Here is an 18,160-nt window from a genome sequence, read left to right on the forward strand (position 1 = left end):
TAATTTGGAATTAAATTTTCCAGGCACATCTAAACATTTGAGAAGTCTGAGGGCTAAATTGAATGTACCTCGAAACTTCAAGGAATCAGAAAAATCAAAAAGTAGAAACAGAATAGGCGACCTCTTTAAATTTTCATCTTTCATCTAGAAATTAAAGAATTTGAAAGATCTTTTTTGTCTTTTTTCTTTTCTTTCCAAAAGATCTTCACAGGGATCTAAAAATTAAAGAATTTGAAAGACCTTTTTTGTCTTTTTTCTTTTCTTTCCAAAAGATCTTCATAGGGCAGTGATCTGAAATTGCTAATTGTAGTACCTGAATCTGGCTTCTTGGATAAAGCTCAACCTATTTTTCATTCACCAATCCTCTATGAATTCTGCTCTTTCGCATATGATTTGCCCCTCTTGTTGCCGACTAGGAGAACATATTACCAGAACACGAAGGCTCTATTTAGTTTATAATCTTGATGCATGTTAGTAATCTTGTCTTGAAATAACAGAAAATATATATAAAATGATGTTACAAATAAATTAAATAAATACAATATTACAAGAACGAAATCACCGTATTTGATGGTTGATTCGAGGTATGTGTTAAACACATTTCCCTTAAAACAGTTCCATCGTCTCCCCGTGTGCTAGAGCTTGTCACAGATGGCTGTCTCCCAGGGTACAACGAATCTAGTAGTGATTCAGCACCGGAATCACTACACAACGAGCTTGATAAAGTACCTGAACTATCACCGGGTTTCAACGGAAAATATCGAGCGAAGAACTCGAAGAACACTCACAAAACAAGAAGAAGGCTTTTGGAATTCTAGAGTGAGAAAGATGAAAATGAAGTATATTTTTGATTAGAAATGAGAGGTCTTATATTGTTGAAAAGTTAAACCATTAAATAAAATCATCATTTGATCCAACGGTTGGCATTGTTTGCCTCGTCATTACCTTAATGTTTTTCTCTTCATTATAGAGTAATTGTTTGCCAAAATAATTAAGGAATTTACAATTCAATACTAACGTTACATGATTTTCCAATTTGTTAATAATAATATTAATTATCATAACAAATAATAATAAAAAAAAAATCATGTAATTTACACTACAAATTAACAACATTTTGTTAATTGGTCATCAAGGCATTTTAGATCAATTAATTTAAATTAATTGATTTAAATTATACATTTGGATCAAATTTCACCCTTTAATTCACGTTTGAATTTCATGTGAATTGATTTTATTTTATTACCCACATTCTAATTTCCATTCATTAATGGAATTTATAGAATTAGTTTAAAAATTCCAACAATCCCCCACATTAATGGAAATTGAAAGATTAACCTGGTGAAAGGTTCAACAGTTGAATTCTACATAGGATAAGTAGGTGTAACCCTTTGAACCTTCCCTTGTGAAAACATATAACTTTACTAGCTGATTAGTAGACTCGATGTCCTTGAACTATTCTGCCTTTTGTGTAAACAATTACACACTTTCACATAGAATTCTCCCTGATACATGTCAAACTCTCATGGTTGTGTCCGTTTTGGCCATGGAACACGCGCCTGGTTCTGTGAGAGGGTCTAGAATTGAGCCGTGCAATTCCTTCAAAGCGGCCCCACTTCTCCCTCACATAGGTGATCTCTTTGTTCACAAAGAATCATTAAAAGCGATATGCTTATCCTCGTCAAAATATATATTGTTTCATTATAGGATTAATCCTCAACAATAACTTTCCAAGTCAGTACAATTAGGTTGTCCCATTGAACCTAGTTCTTGGGATCTCTAGTCTGCATAGGTTGGGTTTTCCTTCATACCAACTTATAGTAGGCTAATGTCTCAAAAGACTTCAAACTATCTCTCTATTCAATAATCTGATTAGTGGATCCACAATGTTATCTTTGACTTACATAGTCAAATTTGATAACTCCATTAGAGAGTATAGTCTAATGACATTATGTCTAAGACGTGTATGTCTAGACTTGTCACTAACTCTAAGCTTGTCCAATTTCCAATTACTATCACAATAATTAGAAATTTATGTTGGTACATTCTTAGTTAACCTTGGAACATCTTTTAATAAGAAGCATAGCCATTCATACATGCTTATCATTTAATTTTTTTATGAAAATATTGTTTACTTGGCTAACTAGTAGACAAAATGTCTTTGAACTATTCTGCCTTCGTGTAAACAATTATATATTTTACATAAAAATATTTTATTTTTCGACATAAGTCAAAAATATAGATTATAACGTTTAATCTATCCATCATAAGTTTCTTAGAAGATTTTCATACGTAGATTGCACTTCTAAGTGTAAACATATTCACTTTAAGACGTAAAATCTTTCATTTAATGATATTTCGTTTAGTGCAATTCATATCCTTTATGGATTTAATCATTTTTATCGTAATTTTCAACGATAAAAATATCGTACAAAAGACACGTAATGAAATAATTTTCATTGTCTTCATGATATATATAATTGTCACATCCACTTTTTAATTAAAGTATGATCAAATTTTCATATCATTATTATAAAATTTGTTATAAGTCATATCAAAACTTTATAAACTTTCATTTTCATTTATTTCATAAAATCCTTTTAAAGACATTGGTTCTTCAAATTTTATGAAAATAATGTCAAAATATGACACGTTTCTTGATTTCAAAATCCTCAAATCTAAAAATATCGATTTGAACACCAACTCAGCAAATATAAACAAGACATTTTCTTGTTATTTTTTTTTATAAAGTTGCGCAACTTTATCTTTTATAGAGAACACATTTCTCTAACAACAAATTATTTTTACATTTATCATAATATACACAATTATTTTTGTGTTATAATCAATAACAATATTTGCCCCCACATTCGTGTTGGTATCCTTTTTAAAACACACACATTTGTATGATTTAAATCAATGATTTTCTAATCAATAAATTGTCACACAATATTTTTACAAATTTCTTTTGTTATACTTATCATACATTGAATAAGATAACTATATTATAAATATCTAATTGAATAAAATATAATTTCTATACGAGAGATTAGAATGTTTATTCATTTATAAATCAATCTTCACATAATCTCTACATAAAAAATTAAAATATTTAATCAAATAAAATATTTATTTCAACACTTAATTTCTATAAAAGAAATTAGAATATTTAATCAAATAATTATTCACCATATCACATGATTTCTACAAAAGAAATCATAATGTTTCAAGCATCTTTGGCCGAAGCCGTCTAAACATTTATTTTCGGTTGCACGTTTGCATCCCGCAATATCGGCACGTTTGCCACATTATTCTCAAATCAAACAAGACTTTGCTTGTAATTATTTGATTTCAAAATTATCAAATTAAGTAAGTCTTAATGATGCGTTGAACAATGTATATCAAATATATTATATTAAACCAAAATTAATATATCCATATATATGATATTGTATATTATTGCTTCATGAATTTTTGTCACTACAACAAAACAACTATAATATATATAGTCAATAACATAGAAACGTAATCAAATAAATAATATGTCATATATTATTTAAACAAATATATATAAAATTTCATATATATAAAAATACATTTATAAAATACATAATATATAATTAATTATTATAATTAATTAGAATATTGACCGTTTAACTTTAATCAAATATAAAACTAACTAATTATAAGTATTCATGTCATCAATTATTTGTTTCTTAATTAATTAGATGACCTTTAACATTTTATAACAATTCTTTGTCAATCAAAGAACACATGATTTGTGACAAATTTCAAAATTATCTATTAAAATAAAAATAGATAGAAAATAAATCTTAATTTTTATATATAAATTTCTAGATAAACATACTTATTATGAATAACATGAATCATCTTTATATTAGCTAATATGTATGATTTATATTAATAATCAATTAGCACATAATCAAATATATTTCTTATATTAATCGAAGCACTTACATTGTCATGTTTTGAACAATAATCGGCGTGAAACGACTATGCATGCTCAAAATAAATCTGAGTAGATTGTTCTCACCGAGACAATTTTTGCGAAGACAATTTCGACTAACATAGTCGTGTCTCTTTGAATGCATGATTATAATAAGTTCTAAAACAAATAACTTATTTAATCTCATTATACATATGACCTTCATTTTCTGTCATTATGAATCACATAATTTCTATAGTGCCCCATTTCATTTCATTTAATAATTTTTACACAAGAAATTATAATGATTTTCCCATCAATGACTCAAGTCTGATTTCTATAAAGAAATTATTAACTACCTCATTCATCTCCAACATTAATGGATAGAGTCATTTTAACGTCTAATTTCTACCAAGAAATCATTGACTACACATTTAACTCGTAATTTCTACACAAGAAATTGAAATGGTTTTAATATCAATGACTAGAGTCATTTTAACAAATCTGATTTCTATAAAGAAATCATTGACTACCCCCATTCAACTCATAATTTCTACAAAAGAAATTGGAATGGTTTCAACATAAATTACTAGTGTCATTTTATAACACATCAGATTTCTATGAAAGAAATCATTGGCTCCATTCATATAATAATTTCTATACAAGAAATTTGAATGGTTCCACCATAAATGACTAGTGTCATTTTGTCACGTCTTATTTCTACAAAAGAAATCATCTTATCAGTTGGATTTGAACAGGGGACCTCCCTTTAGTCACGCACCATTGCGTCTGAACTTTGAACCACTGCACCAATGCGCCATTTCATTGTTGTACCGCTTTTATTATCTTTTGTCTTCTTTCTAGAGACAACTTATACTTCATATTTGACTAGACTCTGTCAACAATGAATATATACACATTTAAAAGATAACTTATTACCACAATAAAATGTAATATATAAAACAATGTATATAAATAAAGATATCATCTCTTTATTTATTAAATCATCCTACCATATTCTTATTAATTATATTGCTTAATTAAAAAGAAGGTATATATTATAATTAATTATTTTCAAACTGAAACCATATGTTTCAATTATAATTAATTTTAACACCATAAATTTTATAAAAATTGAAAGCTAACATATTAGTTACTTTCTTATTTTTATTCATTATTATTAATAATTTTAATAACCAAACAAATCTTCAAAATAAAACTAGAACTAATTAAATTAATTATGTTCTAATTTATTTTATATATAATATTTATATAATGAATATACATATTAAAGTTCTTTAAGAAAAATTTTATATCAAAATATATTAGCTTATAAAATTAAGCTTTAACAACATAAGAACATATGTGTTAATAATCAACATATTTATATACAATAAAGATTTATCTTTATTTGTTGATTTTTTTTTCTTAAGATGAATCATTTCCATTTTTCGAAATGAGAATTATCTCTTTCTCAACACCGCGACTCGTATTTTAGAAACATTAAAGACAAAAAAAAATATTCGATGGCGCAAGCTCTTAAATAGCTTAGCACAAATAAACTGTTTTAAGATTGTTAGTAATCTTGTCTTGAAATAACAGAAAATATATATAAAATGATGTTACAAATAAATTAAATAAATACAATACTACAAGAACGAAATCACCGTATTTGATGGTTGATTCGAGGTATGTGTTAAACACATTTCCCTTAAAACAGTTCCACCGTCTCCCCGTGTGCTAGAGCTTGTCACAGATGGCTGTCTCCCAGGGTACAACGAATCTAGTAGTGATTCAGCACCGGAATCACTACAATACGAGATTGATAAAGTACCTGAACTATCACCGGGTTTCAACGGAAAATATCGAGCGAAGAACTCGAAGAACACTCACAAAACAAGAAGAAGGCTTTTGGAATTCTAGAGTGAGAAAGATGAAAATGAAGTATATTTTTGATTAGAAATGAGAGGTCTTATATTGTTGAAAAGTTAAACCATTAAATAAAATCATCATTTGATCCAACGGTTGGCATTGTTTGCCTCTTCATTAAGTAATTGTTTGCCAAAATAATTAAGGCATTTACAATTCAATACTAACGTTACATGATTTTCCAATTTGTTAATAATAATATTAATTATCATAACAAATAATAATAATAACAAACTCATGTAATTTACACTACAAATTAACAACATTTTGTTAATTGGTCATCAAGGCATTTTAGATCAATTAATTTAAATTAATTGATTTAAATTATACATTTGGATCAAATTTCACCCTTTAATTCACGTTTGAATTTCATGTGAATTTGATTTGATTTTATTACCCACATTCTAATTTCCATTCATTAATGGAATTTATAGAATTAGTTTAAAAATTCCAACAATGCATTCATTAAACTCCGCCATATCTTGAGAAATATATATTTCTAACACTCTTTCGTTACTGAATCTTGTGATGTTGAAGTCCCCCATTATAACCCATAGATCATCATCATCAATCTATCTTCTCAATTCGTTCCATAGTAGCTTTCTCTCGGTACCTGAGTTGCTTCCATTTACCACAACAAAAAAGATTTTCACCCGTTTCATCAAACTGTTTACCTCAACCATAATAACATATTTGCTGTCAAGAACTTTCTTAACCTCAACCAGTTTAGTGTTCCAACCTACTCAAATTCTACTCTTTGACCCATCTGAATTATGTGTAAAGACTCATTCATATTCAAAACACCCTTGAAAAACATTTTCTATTTAACTTTGTCTTACCTTAGTTTCTAGTATTCCCCTAGTGATTATTTGTCTTTCAATCATTATTTTCACCTCCATTCTTTTAACAGTGTCATTCAACCCTCTAATGTTCCATGACATTAAGTTCATTTATGAATCTTTATTGGAGAAAATTTACTTCATCTACCTTCATATTTAAAATGATAGTGAGCGCACAACTAAACAAAATTTAACAATCAAGTTCATTAGGTTTTTGAACTTAGCAACTAAAAATTAATTTCAATTTAGATACTAGGTACAAAATATCCATTATTTATGCAAAATTAAAGTATTTGTCAATAACAAACAGATTTTTGAAAATATTCTATCTAGATAATATGCTCCATTATTTACATAAATGCTATTAGTGTATCTTCTTGTATCTGTAAAAGAAAAGATATAGTGTAAGATGCATAGTCATAATTGAATTAGAATTACACAAAAGTTAGAACTAAAATTAAAAAGAGTCTTCAACTTTCCAAATCTTAGAACAAAAATTCTGACCTTTCCCATTCTTCAACTCATCTCTAAACAGACTCTTGTATTTCAATTTGTTTATGCAGTTAATGACTCAATCTGTTTTTCAAAAATTATCTTAACATTGAGCACACAAATCTTACCAAATTATGAGAAGGAAGAAGGATATAAACCAAAATTTGAGTCCTCAGAGATCTTACAAAATCTGGGAGTCATTCTCTTAACTTCGCCATTTACAATATTTACATGTCATGGAACAGAGCTATCAAAATAGATCCAAGACATGCAAGAAATCTTTTCATTATCCATGAAAACAAGTATAAAAAATAATAAGTGTTGCCTTTTTATATCTGCTAATGATCATCTCTCTAGCTTCTCTGTAATAAGTTAATAAGTCATTCATTCTCATTTCTCCACATCATTAATTCTAGCACACTTCTCCAACACCTTCCTTGATTAATATTAGTGGTGGCCCGATGCAAAATATCAGTCTTTGTTACTAATAGTCTAATTCATTTGCCATTCTTCTATAGTGGCCCCTGCTTTGCTTATTTGGTATTTTCTTAAGAAACAACATTATTTAGAATAGTTTAGTTTAAACCCATTGACAAAAACATTAAGCCTAAGATAATTAATCCACCGGGGTAGCTAATAGACAAGAGTCGTAATTAAGAAAAAATAATGATCATGGGTTCGATTCTCATTTAGAATACGTTAAGTTTAAGTGAGAATTAAAAAAAATTAAGATAATCATTGGATCCAAATGAGGATCAAAATTTAACATACTACCACATATCTCCTAATTGCAAATGCATTTAATAAAAGCTAGCCCTGCTAACATGAAAATAAATCTTCGTCACAACTTACTAATCTTTGATGCGCAATTGGAGTGGAAACCTCCAGGGACCACTTCATCATCGACTCATTATATTCAAAACCGTGTGAGGGACCACTTCATCATCGACTCATTATATTCAAAACCGTGTGCTGCAACAATTTAGGCATGAGAACTCGTCGAGTCCAAAGCCCATTCAAGTCGTTTCCATTTTCCAGTTTGAAGATGGTATACATCTGCACTATTTTCCTCCATCCCAATGCATAATAAGACAGTTACATATAACCCATAATTCATCTCCAATTACCTATAACCAACGTGTTTCCTGAGTCTGAAAGTGATGAGTTTGCCTAAGATGGAACCAGTTACTGACAGAATTGGGATGCGGCAGACAAGCAAGAATATCAGAAACAAGGCTTTTAGGCAATCTGTCTGTAGGTAATTCATCTTCCATTGCAGCAAAGAGGGAGAGGAGAGTATTACAATTAGGGCTTGAGAGTTAAGAAGAGAGAGTCGAAGCAAGATCGTAAAAAAGCGTAGATAAACCTCAAACTTGTTAATAATTCAATCACAGACTGAACTTATATACTTTGCAACATCTCAAGCTCAAAGTACATAACAGCTTCATTTGTCTAGCAACAAAATAACGTTATTTAAAATACTCAAGCAACTAATTCAATAAAATAATTCAATCAACTTCCTCAATCTTGGTTATCAAAGAACCAGCACCGCGAGCCTTGGCAATGTTGTAAGCATACTTCTCCGCCTCATTCCTGGCCTCTGCTGCCTTCTTGTTCCTCTCATCCTCCAATCTGAACTTCTCCGCTTCTTGCACCAACTTCTCTATCTCTTCAGTAGTTAACCTCCCATTTTCATTCCTTATCGTCATCATCTTCTTCCCACCCGTTGTCTTTTCCTCTGCAGAAACATATAATATCCCGTTTACGTCGATATCAAAACATACTGTGCATTTAGAAACACCCCTAGGCGCCGGGGGAATTTCGGACAGAACAAATTCTCCAAGCAAGTTATTATCTTCTGTCATCAATCTCTCACCCTCGTACACTTTAATAGAAAATTCCAATTGGTTGTCACAGCTTGTACCAAAGACTTTCTCCACCTTTTGGGGGATGGTACTGTTCCTAGGAATCAAGACTGACATGATATCTCCGAGTACATCAATTCCAAGAGAGAGGGGGGTGACATCCAGAAGTACAAGATCTTGAACTTGCTGATTTCCCTCACCAACCAACATGGCAGCTTGAACTGCAGCACCATAGGCAACAGCCTCATCAGGATTGAGTCTCTTGCAGAGTTCCTTACCATTGAAGAACTCCTTAAGAAGCTGCTGCACTTTCGGAATTCTAGTAGACCCACCAACCAGAACAACATCATCCACGCTGCTCTTCTCCATCTCTGCATCATTCAAGCATTTCTCAACACTCTCCATACACTTAATGAATAGATCCATGTTCATCTCCTCAAACCTAGCTTGGGTTATTTTAGAATTAAAGTCTTCACCTTCAAAGAGAGAATCAATATCTACAGTTGTCTCTGCAGTATATGAAAGTGCCCTTTTTGTCCTCTCGCAAGCCGTCCTCAGTCTACTTAGGGCACGGGGGTTTCCACTTATGTCCTTGTTCTTTTTACGTTTGAATTCTTGCACAAAATGATTCACCATTCTATTATCAAAGTCTTCCCCTCCCAAATGGGTATCACCAGATGTGGCCTTCACTTCAAAGATGGAATCATCAATGGTCAAGAGAGAGACATCGAATGTTCCACCTCCAAGGTCAAAAATAAGGACGTTCTTCTCTCCAACACATCTTGCTCTATTCTTGTCTAGTCCGTAGGCAATTGCAGCAGCAGTTGGCTCAATGATGATACGCATCACATTCAGACCAGAAATTACACCAGCATCTTTTGTAGCTTGCCTTTGTGAGTCGTTGAAGTAGGCCGGGACAGTAATGACAGCATTTCTCACTGGTGTTTCCAAAAATTCCTCAGCAGTCTCCTTCATCTTCATTAGAACCATGGAAGAGATTTCCTCCGCAAAGAACTTCTTCTCCTCACCTTTGTAGTTGATAACTATCATTGGTTTGTCTTCTAAACCGGAAATCACCTTGAAAGGCCAACACTTAGCGTCACTTTGCACGCATGCATCACTAAACCTCCTACCAATCAATCTTTTAGCATCTGCGCCATAAAAATTGATTTGAAAAAACTATAAATAGAATGCCATTATAAAAGTAGAAGAAGAATAATAGAAACTTACCAAAAACAGTATTGATGGAATTGACAGCTACCTGATTTTTAGCTCCATCCCCAATCAATCTCTCTGTATTTGTGAATGCAACATATGATGGAGTCGTTCTGTTTCCCTGATCGTTGACAATGATTTCTATATGGTCGTGCTGCCATACTCCAACACATGAATATGTTGTACCCAGATCAATTCCAATCCCCGGCCCTTTCCATTTCCCTGCCATTATATGTCAAATGTATCTCAACGACCGTCTATGTCTACTTGTAGTGGCTAATTCTCTCGTCCTTTGGTTTTCTCAAGAAGGCCCCACCAACCATTGAGTCCAGATGGCTACCTAGTTAGTGTTACGTTTATTGGTGTGCTAGTGATCTCTTCAGCTTCTCTGTAAGTTAATAAGCTGTGTCCATGGATATTAAATCATTACTTGAGTGAATTTTATGGGTAACCAACCACTACTTTAGTTGATCCAACTAAATACTCCTAGCTAAAACACAACACCCATGATATATTTTCTAACTACTAATTTGAATATTTCCAAAGAATCAATGATGCTTTGTGTTCGCCAACTATGAAAAATAGTTTTTTTTTAACCTTTCATAATAGGGTGACACCGATGAAATAACATTTTCAAACACTCAAGGCATGCTTGATATGATTTTTGTACTCAGGATTGAAAAAGAGAATAAATCAATTTAGAATTTTTATTATTATTATTTTAATTTAGGAAGTTAACACAATCCCTAAACCCCAAGTCAATACTCTAACTTCAACTAAACATAATGGAAATCGAACTTGATAACTAACTTTAGTCTATTGGCCGTGACACTAGAATTAATGGTTGAAATTAAACTAATTCCATTAATTAAATGAAAATGATATTTGGGCTAATGAAATTCACACCAAATTCAAATGTGAATTAAGCGTGAAATTAATCCAAATGAAATTCACATTAAATTCAAATTTGAATTAAAGTGAAATTAATCCAAATGAAATTCACATGAAATTCAAATTTGAATTAAAATGAAATTAATCCAAATGAAATTCACATGAAATTCAAATGTGAATTAAGGTGAAATTTCATTCAAATGAAATTCACATCAAATTCATTGTGAATTAAATTTGTTAATTGTTACAATTAACATAAATGTCTTGAATGAGCCAATTAACAAATGGTGTTAATTGTCATTGGAACTACAAAATATTTATTGTAGGATGTAACTTGCAAAGATGATGAAAAGGCAAACAACGATAACCGTTGGATGAATGGATGATGGATTAGTGACCGTTGGATTAAAGAATTGATTATGAGTTTAATTTTCAACTATAAATATTCATTCACATTGTATTCCTCTCCACACATTATCTTATCACTTCTCACTCTAGAATTTTAATGTCTTTCCTTGTTCTTGTGAGTGTTTTTCGAGTTTCTTGACTCGACCATTTTTGTGCAAAACTCGGTGATTGTGATTTAGGTACTTTTGTCTAGTTCGCTGTTGTAGTGGTTTTTCTGTGCTAAATCATTGCAGGTTCCGTTGTACCCTGAGAAGCAGCCACCGACGAAACTCTCCAGCACAAATGGGAGACGGTGAAACTGTTTTAAGGGAACTGTGATTCCACAGGTCTCGGAGCAAACGAGAAGATTTTTCTTCATTTCTAAAATAATCTGTTTTATCTGTTTTATTATCATTGTATTATTTTCATGTATTATTTACGTGTAAACTTTATGAGATAAGATTACCAACAATCTTAAAACAGTCTCAAATATTACTTATCTCAGATTTTACACGTTTCTGATTTTGTGATTCAGAAATGACTACCAAAACACCTACTTCTAACATGAGGATGCCGGTTCCAGCTAACCATCTGGATAAGCCAGAAAAGTTTGATGGCTCAAACTTTAAGAGATGACAACAGAAGATGTTCTTCTACCTCACGACCCTGAGTCTTGCGCGATTCCTCACAGAGGATCCTCCCTCTCCCAAAATTGATGAACCAAATGTGGCTTCATCGTCGGATGCAAACATGCATCCGAAAGTTGATGTGCAAGCGGCTTCGACCATTGATGCTTGACACCATTCAGATTTCTTATGTAGAAGTTATGTGTTGAATGGTTTGTCAGATTCATTGTACAATGTGTACAGTGAAAAGAATACGGCCAAAGAACTATGGCAATCTCTTGAACGTAAGTACAAAACAGAATATGCAGGTGCAAAAAAGTTTATGGTCAGTCGATTTTTGGACTACAAAATGATAGATTCAAGACCGGTCATTAAACAAGTTCAAGAGATCCAAGTTATTTTGCACGAAATTAATGTCGAGGGCATGAATTTGGGAGAAACTTTCCAAGTGGCGGTTATTATTGAGAAGTTGCCACCATCTTGGAACGATTTCAAGAACTACCTTAAGCACAAGCGAAAGGAGATGAACGTAGAAGAATTGGTGATTTGTCTACGCATTGAAGAGGAAAATAAAAGCGCCTCAAAGAAATACTTTAGTCAACATGGGCCTAAAGAAAATGTGGTTGAGCATGGTAAAGACAAGAAGAAACACAATTCTTTTGTCGAAAACCGGAGCCTTAATCCTAAAGGAGGAATCTCTAAGAAGTTCACGGGCAAGTGTTTCAATTGCAATGGCATGGGCCATAGATCTTCCGATTGCAAGAAGTCGAGAAGAGTTCGAGAGGCTAACTTGACTCAAGGATTATCGGACATTGATCTATGTGCGATGATATCTGAGGTTAACTTGGTGGGGTCTAATCCACGAGAGTGGTGGGTTGACACAGGAGTTATAAGACATGTTTGCTCTAACAAAGAAGTATTTTCAAGCCTCGAAGAAGTGAAGAATGGTGAAAAGATGTTCATGGGGAATTCTGCCACTTCTGACATACAAGGTGAAGGAAAAGTGGTGTTAAGGTTGTCTTTAGGGAAAGATTTAACATTGACTAATGTGTTGTATGTTCCGGAGATTCGGAAAAATTTGATATCCGGATCTCTTCTAAGTAAGCATGGTTTTAAAATTGTGATTGAGTCGGATAAAATTATTTTATCCAAAGGTGGAATGTTTGTAGGTAGAGGTTATGCTACTGATGGGCTTTTTAAGCTAAATGTAATGGCAGTTAAACCAAGTATGAATGAAAAGAATAAGTCTTCTATTTATTTGTTGGAGTCTTCCATTTTATGGCATGGTATACTAGGTCATATTAATTATGATTCGATGCATCGATTAATAAAACTGAATAGTATACCTACATTCGAAATTAATAAGAAACACAACTGTGAAATTTGTGTTGAAGTGAAATTGACGAGATCATCCTTTCGAAACGTTGAAAAAAGTAATAGACCGATTGATTTAATTCATACAGATGTGTGTGATTTAAAAGGAACACCAACACGCGGTGGAGGAAAATACTTCATTACTTTTATTGATGATAACAAAAAATATTGTTATGTGTATATTCTTAAAAGTAAAGATGAAGTCATAGAGAAATTCACTCTTTATAAAAATGAGGTTGAAAACCAACTTGGTCAAAAGATCAAGGTGTTAAGAAGTGATAGAGTAGGTGAATATGAATCACCTTTTGCCGAGCTATGTGCTCAACATGTTATAATTCATGAGACGACATCACCTTATTTTCCTCAGAAAAACGGTACGGCTGAGAGAAAAAATAGAACATTAAAAGAAATGATGAATTCACTTCTATTAAGTTCTGGTCTACCACAAAACATGTGGGGAGAAGCTATTTTGACGGCTAATTACCTTTTAAATAAGGTTTCACGTAAGAAGCTAGATAAGAGTCCATATGAGTTGTGGCATGAAAGAAAATGATAAGATAAAAGATAATAAACCTTCCAAAATTTTTTTCAAAATCTTTCCAAATTTTTCGAAAAATTCTCCCAAGTCAGTTTCAAAAATCCGGTCAAACAAAGAACCGACCTACGTTTGCAAACTTACATAGTTTTGATAATTTTAAATAAAATAATCAAAAAGGGAGAAATTGTTAGATAAAATTAGACCGGTTCACAAAACTTAACATAAATAAACCTTCCATGCAGGAACAAGGAATCGGACCGGTCAAACAAATAAACCGGTTAAGAAGATTCACCGGTCAAGACAGTAAACCGACCAGGAACATTCGAAACATGACCGCACAAAGAAAGGATCGGCCAGAACTAAGAACCGGAAACACCAGACAACCGATCAGCTAGAAAGCAAAGGAATAACCGGAAGTTGTCCGGTTAAATCAATCACACCGGAAGCCATTCGGTTAAGTCAAATGACCGACCAGCATAAGAAGATACTTCAGGTATCTGTTGAGTATGATACCAAAGGAACAGACTGAACATTTCCATATTCATACAAGTCTGAGGAAAGTCTGCAGGCTGCAGAAGACAGTCCTACAGGATCTTTCCACTTTCAGGATAAATTAGAGGCAATCTTCCAAGTACAGACAACTGTCTAACCAACAGTTACCACATTGAGTAAAAGACAAACCTAGCAGGTTTGTCTTACACACCGGAAGAACAGACTGCAAAGTCTGTAGAGTTGACCACCAGGTCTGAAAAGATGACCGCAGGGTCTGAATCACTGAACCTCTGCTCAGCCAATCAGATTCAAGAAAGTGAAATATGACCGTTGGCATATTTCACCTATAAAAGGAGCAGCTGAAGAAGAGTAAATGGGGCACACAAAAGATTTTAAGAGGGACATAATACACAACACAAGACAAGAGCGATAAGCAATCTACAAGTGATAAGAGTACTCTCTCTAGAAAAAGCCTAAGTGCTAAAGTTGAAGTGTTTATTTTACAATTTCGGTGTAAATTGTAAGGGTGTTATCGAGCATAAAATAAGCCTCGATCGGATTGTATTTGTATTCCTTAGTGAATATCCTTCTCGCGGTTTCGAGAGGAAGGGGTGACGTAGGAGTTTTATCTTCGAACATCCATAAAATCCGTCTTGTTATTTACTTTCTGCCGGTTTTATTTTCTAACCGACTTGCACTAACTTACCTACACCGCTCTAACCTACTTGACTCTATCCAAACCGAATCACCAGGTTACAAAACCGACCCATCAATTTTCAAACATATATCATCCAAAACCGGTTCTGCCTATCATACAAGTGTGCTGCTTCAACCTGAAACAAACCGCTTCCGCGCTTGAACCTAGTTCAAGGGTTTGTGACAGTTTGTGTAGTATTGAAACCCCGGTGTTAATCTCTAACAGGATTAATCACCACCCTTTGTGTGAAACCCGCTAACCGGTCCAATCCCGGTCCTCCAGCGGCGACCTAGATTCTAACAATTGGTATCAGAGCAGTTAGTTTCAATACTCAAGCAAACATATCTTTCGATAGGCCTCCTATGCTAGAAGGTGATGATTTCGCCAACTGGAAGGCACGCATGCACCTACACTTAATCACCTTGGATGATGAGATGGAGTCCATTCTGGCCGAAGGACCGATAATTATTGATAAGGACAGAAAGGAATGGACAACCGAAGATAGGAGAAGAAATAACCTGGATAACCATGCTAGAAACCGGATCTCCAACACTGTGGACAGAAACACATACTACAAGATTAGAGACTGCAAAACCGCAAAGGAGACATGGGACACGGTTATTCAGATCTTTGAGGGAAATGAAAGAACCAAGGAAAACAAGGTAATGGTGGCTACCCAGAAGTTTGAAAGCATCAAGATGAAACCGGGAGAAACAATGAAAGAGTACAGTGACCGGTTCACTGGTGTGTTAGATGAGCTAGCAACTCTTGGCAAGAGGTATGACAACAAGGAGGTCATCATGAAAGCTTTAAGATCTCTTCCAAGAGCATGGGACATAAAGACAATGGTGATGAGGGAATCAAACTGCCTAAGTAAGATGAAGTTGCATGATGTATTCGAAGATCTTAAGGCATACGAATTTGAAATGAGATCTAGAACTGAAGAAGAAGTTTCGGCCTCAACCTCAACCAGAGCACTGATCACATCCACAGAACCGGTTGCTCTTGCACCTGCACCGATCAGAACCGCCGAACAGTTCACCGAGGATGCCATGGCAATGCTTGCACAAAAGTTTGGGAGGTTCATGAAAAGAAGCCAACCAACAAACTACAACTATGGTGATAAATCCAATATAAGGTGTTATAACTGCAACTGTTTGGGACACTTCAAGTGGGAATGCAGAAAACCGAGGAGGGGTGACCGGAAACCGGATTACCAAAATAACCGAAACAACTATCAACAAACCGGTGAAGGAAGTGAGGTTCAGAAAGCACTGATAGCCGATGATGGAGGAAGTCTATGGGCTCACAGTGACAGTGATGATGAACTCACATGCCTCATGGCAAATGAGGAACAAGTATTTAACTCTCCCTGTGAAGAATTTACTAAAGATGAGCTATATAATGCATTGAATGATATGGTAGAAGAGTATAAAAACCTACTAGCAATGTTACCTAAGCAACTCAACTTTAGAACCGACCCTATAGTACCCATTCCGACAGAACCAGAAATACCTGTCCTAACCGAACCAAATGTCATAGAACATGATAAAATTCATATCTTAGAAACCGAGTTAGAACCTGAACCACCACTCAAGACCGAACAGTCTAGTGAACCAGTTCGAGAACTAACCGAGGAGGAAAATGCCCGACTTCAGTATAAGATGGCCGCATATAAGAGATCTTGTGACATGGTGAATAAGATGTGTAGTTACAAAAGACACCCCACTTGCATGTTCGGTTTAGGATACATAGACGATAGATCCAAAAACCATAAATCCGTAGAAAGAGTAAGGTTCTCAAAGAACGACCTCCCCCTCATAAGATTTGTTAGAAGTTCCTTAACCACTGAAGAGGAATTGACCGCATACTATACGGAAGAAAAACTAACTTATGTAGGTCCAACTGCCTCTGAGAAATGGCTTGACCCTGAGAAAAGAAAAGCCGACCTGCTCAAGAATAAGAGAGCCAATCATCGACCACGTAGGACAAATTACAAATCACCCTCATTCAAGGCCTTCACAGGAGAACCGAAGTATCCAAAACTGAATGCCAAAAGGACGGTTAAGACCTTAGCAAAGAAAGCCATCCGGTTTGTCAAAGTTTGGATGCCCAAAGGACTAACCGCATGTGGACCCAAGTGAATGTGGGTACCAAACAGTTGTAAATATGTACATTTTGCAGGACATAAAGAAACGGCTAGGAAACTCTGAATGGTACTTGGATAGTGGTTGCTCCAGGCATATGACCCTGAACAACAATCTACTAACCGACATCAGAATAGAAACCGGTGCATTAATTACCTTCGGTGACAACTCAAAAGGTAGAACTGTGGCCAAGGGTAAGATTGTCCATGGTAACTTGACAATTGATAATGTGCTCTTAGTTGAAAACCTACGTTTTAACTTGCTAAGTATTAGTCAAATGTGTGATGTTGGATACACGGTAGAATTTCTTAAACATGCATGTCTAGTTAAGAACTCTCAAGGTATTATACTACTAACCGGAAATAGGCTAGGAAATATTTACAAGGTAGACTGGAAAACGAAGGTAGAATATCCTGTATGCATGATAGCTAAGACTGATCAAACCTGGTTATGGCATAAGAGACTAAACCATCTAAACATGAAAACTTTAAACTACATTCGCGGTAAAAAGCTAGTAGAAGGTATTCCTGACATAGTATTTAACAAGGATAAGGTTTGTTCAGCATGTCAAATGGGTAAACAGACTAAGTCAACCTTTAAGAGTAAAGGAAACATTCAATCTAACCGATGCTTAGATCTTCTTCACATGGATTTATTTGGACCGATTCAGGTCATTAGCCTAGGAGGTATGCTTTACACCATGGTAGTTATTAATGATTATT

At 33.8% G+C, this 18,160-nt stretch overlaps 1 protein-coding gene across 1 annotated transcript; it reads right to left on the minus strand.

Moving 5' to 3' along the window:
* Positions 1 to 8,562: 8,562 nt before the first annotated feature.
* Positions 8,563 to 10,703, minus strand: LOC124919908 (heat shock cognate 70 kDa protein 2-like). The gene is made up of 2 exons (XM_047460272.1): positions 10,302 to 10,703; positions 8,563 to 10,222 (listed from the first exon to the last, which is right to left on the minus strand). Exons 1-2 carry the CDS (start codon positions 10,513 to 10,515, stop codon positions 8,715 to 8,717), a joined length of 1,722 nt encoding a protein of 573 aa, XP_047316228.1. The 5' UTR covers positions 10,516 to 10,703; the 3' UTR covers positions 8,563 to 8,714.
* Between the last annotated feature and the right edge of the window lie 7,457 nt (positions 10,704 to 18,160).

The sequence above is a fragment of the Impatiens glandulifera genome, chromosome 1, assembly GCF_907164915.1.
Source record: "Impatiens glandulifera chromosome 1, dImpGla2.1, whole genome shotgun sequence".
NCBI lineage: Eukaryota > Viridiplantae > Streptophyta > Magnoliopsida > Ericales > Balsaminaceae > Impatiens > Impatiens glandulifera.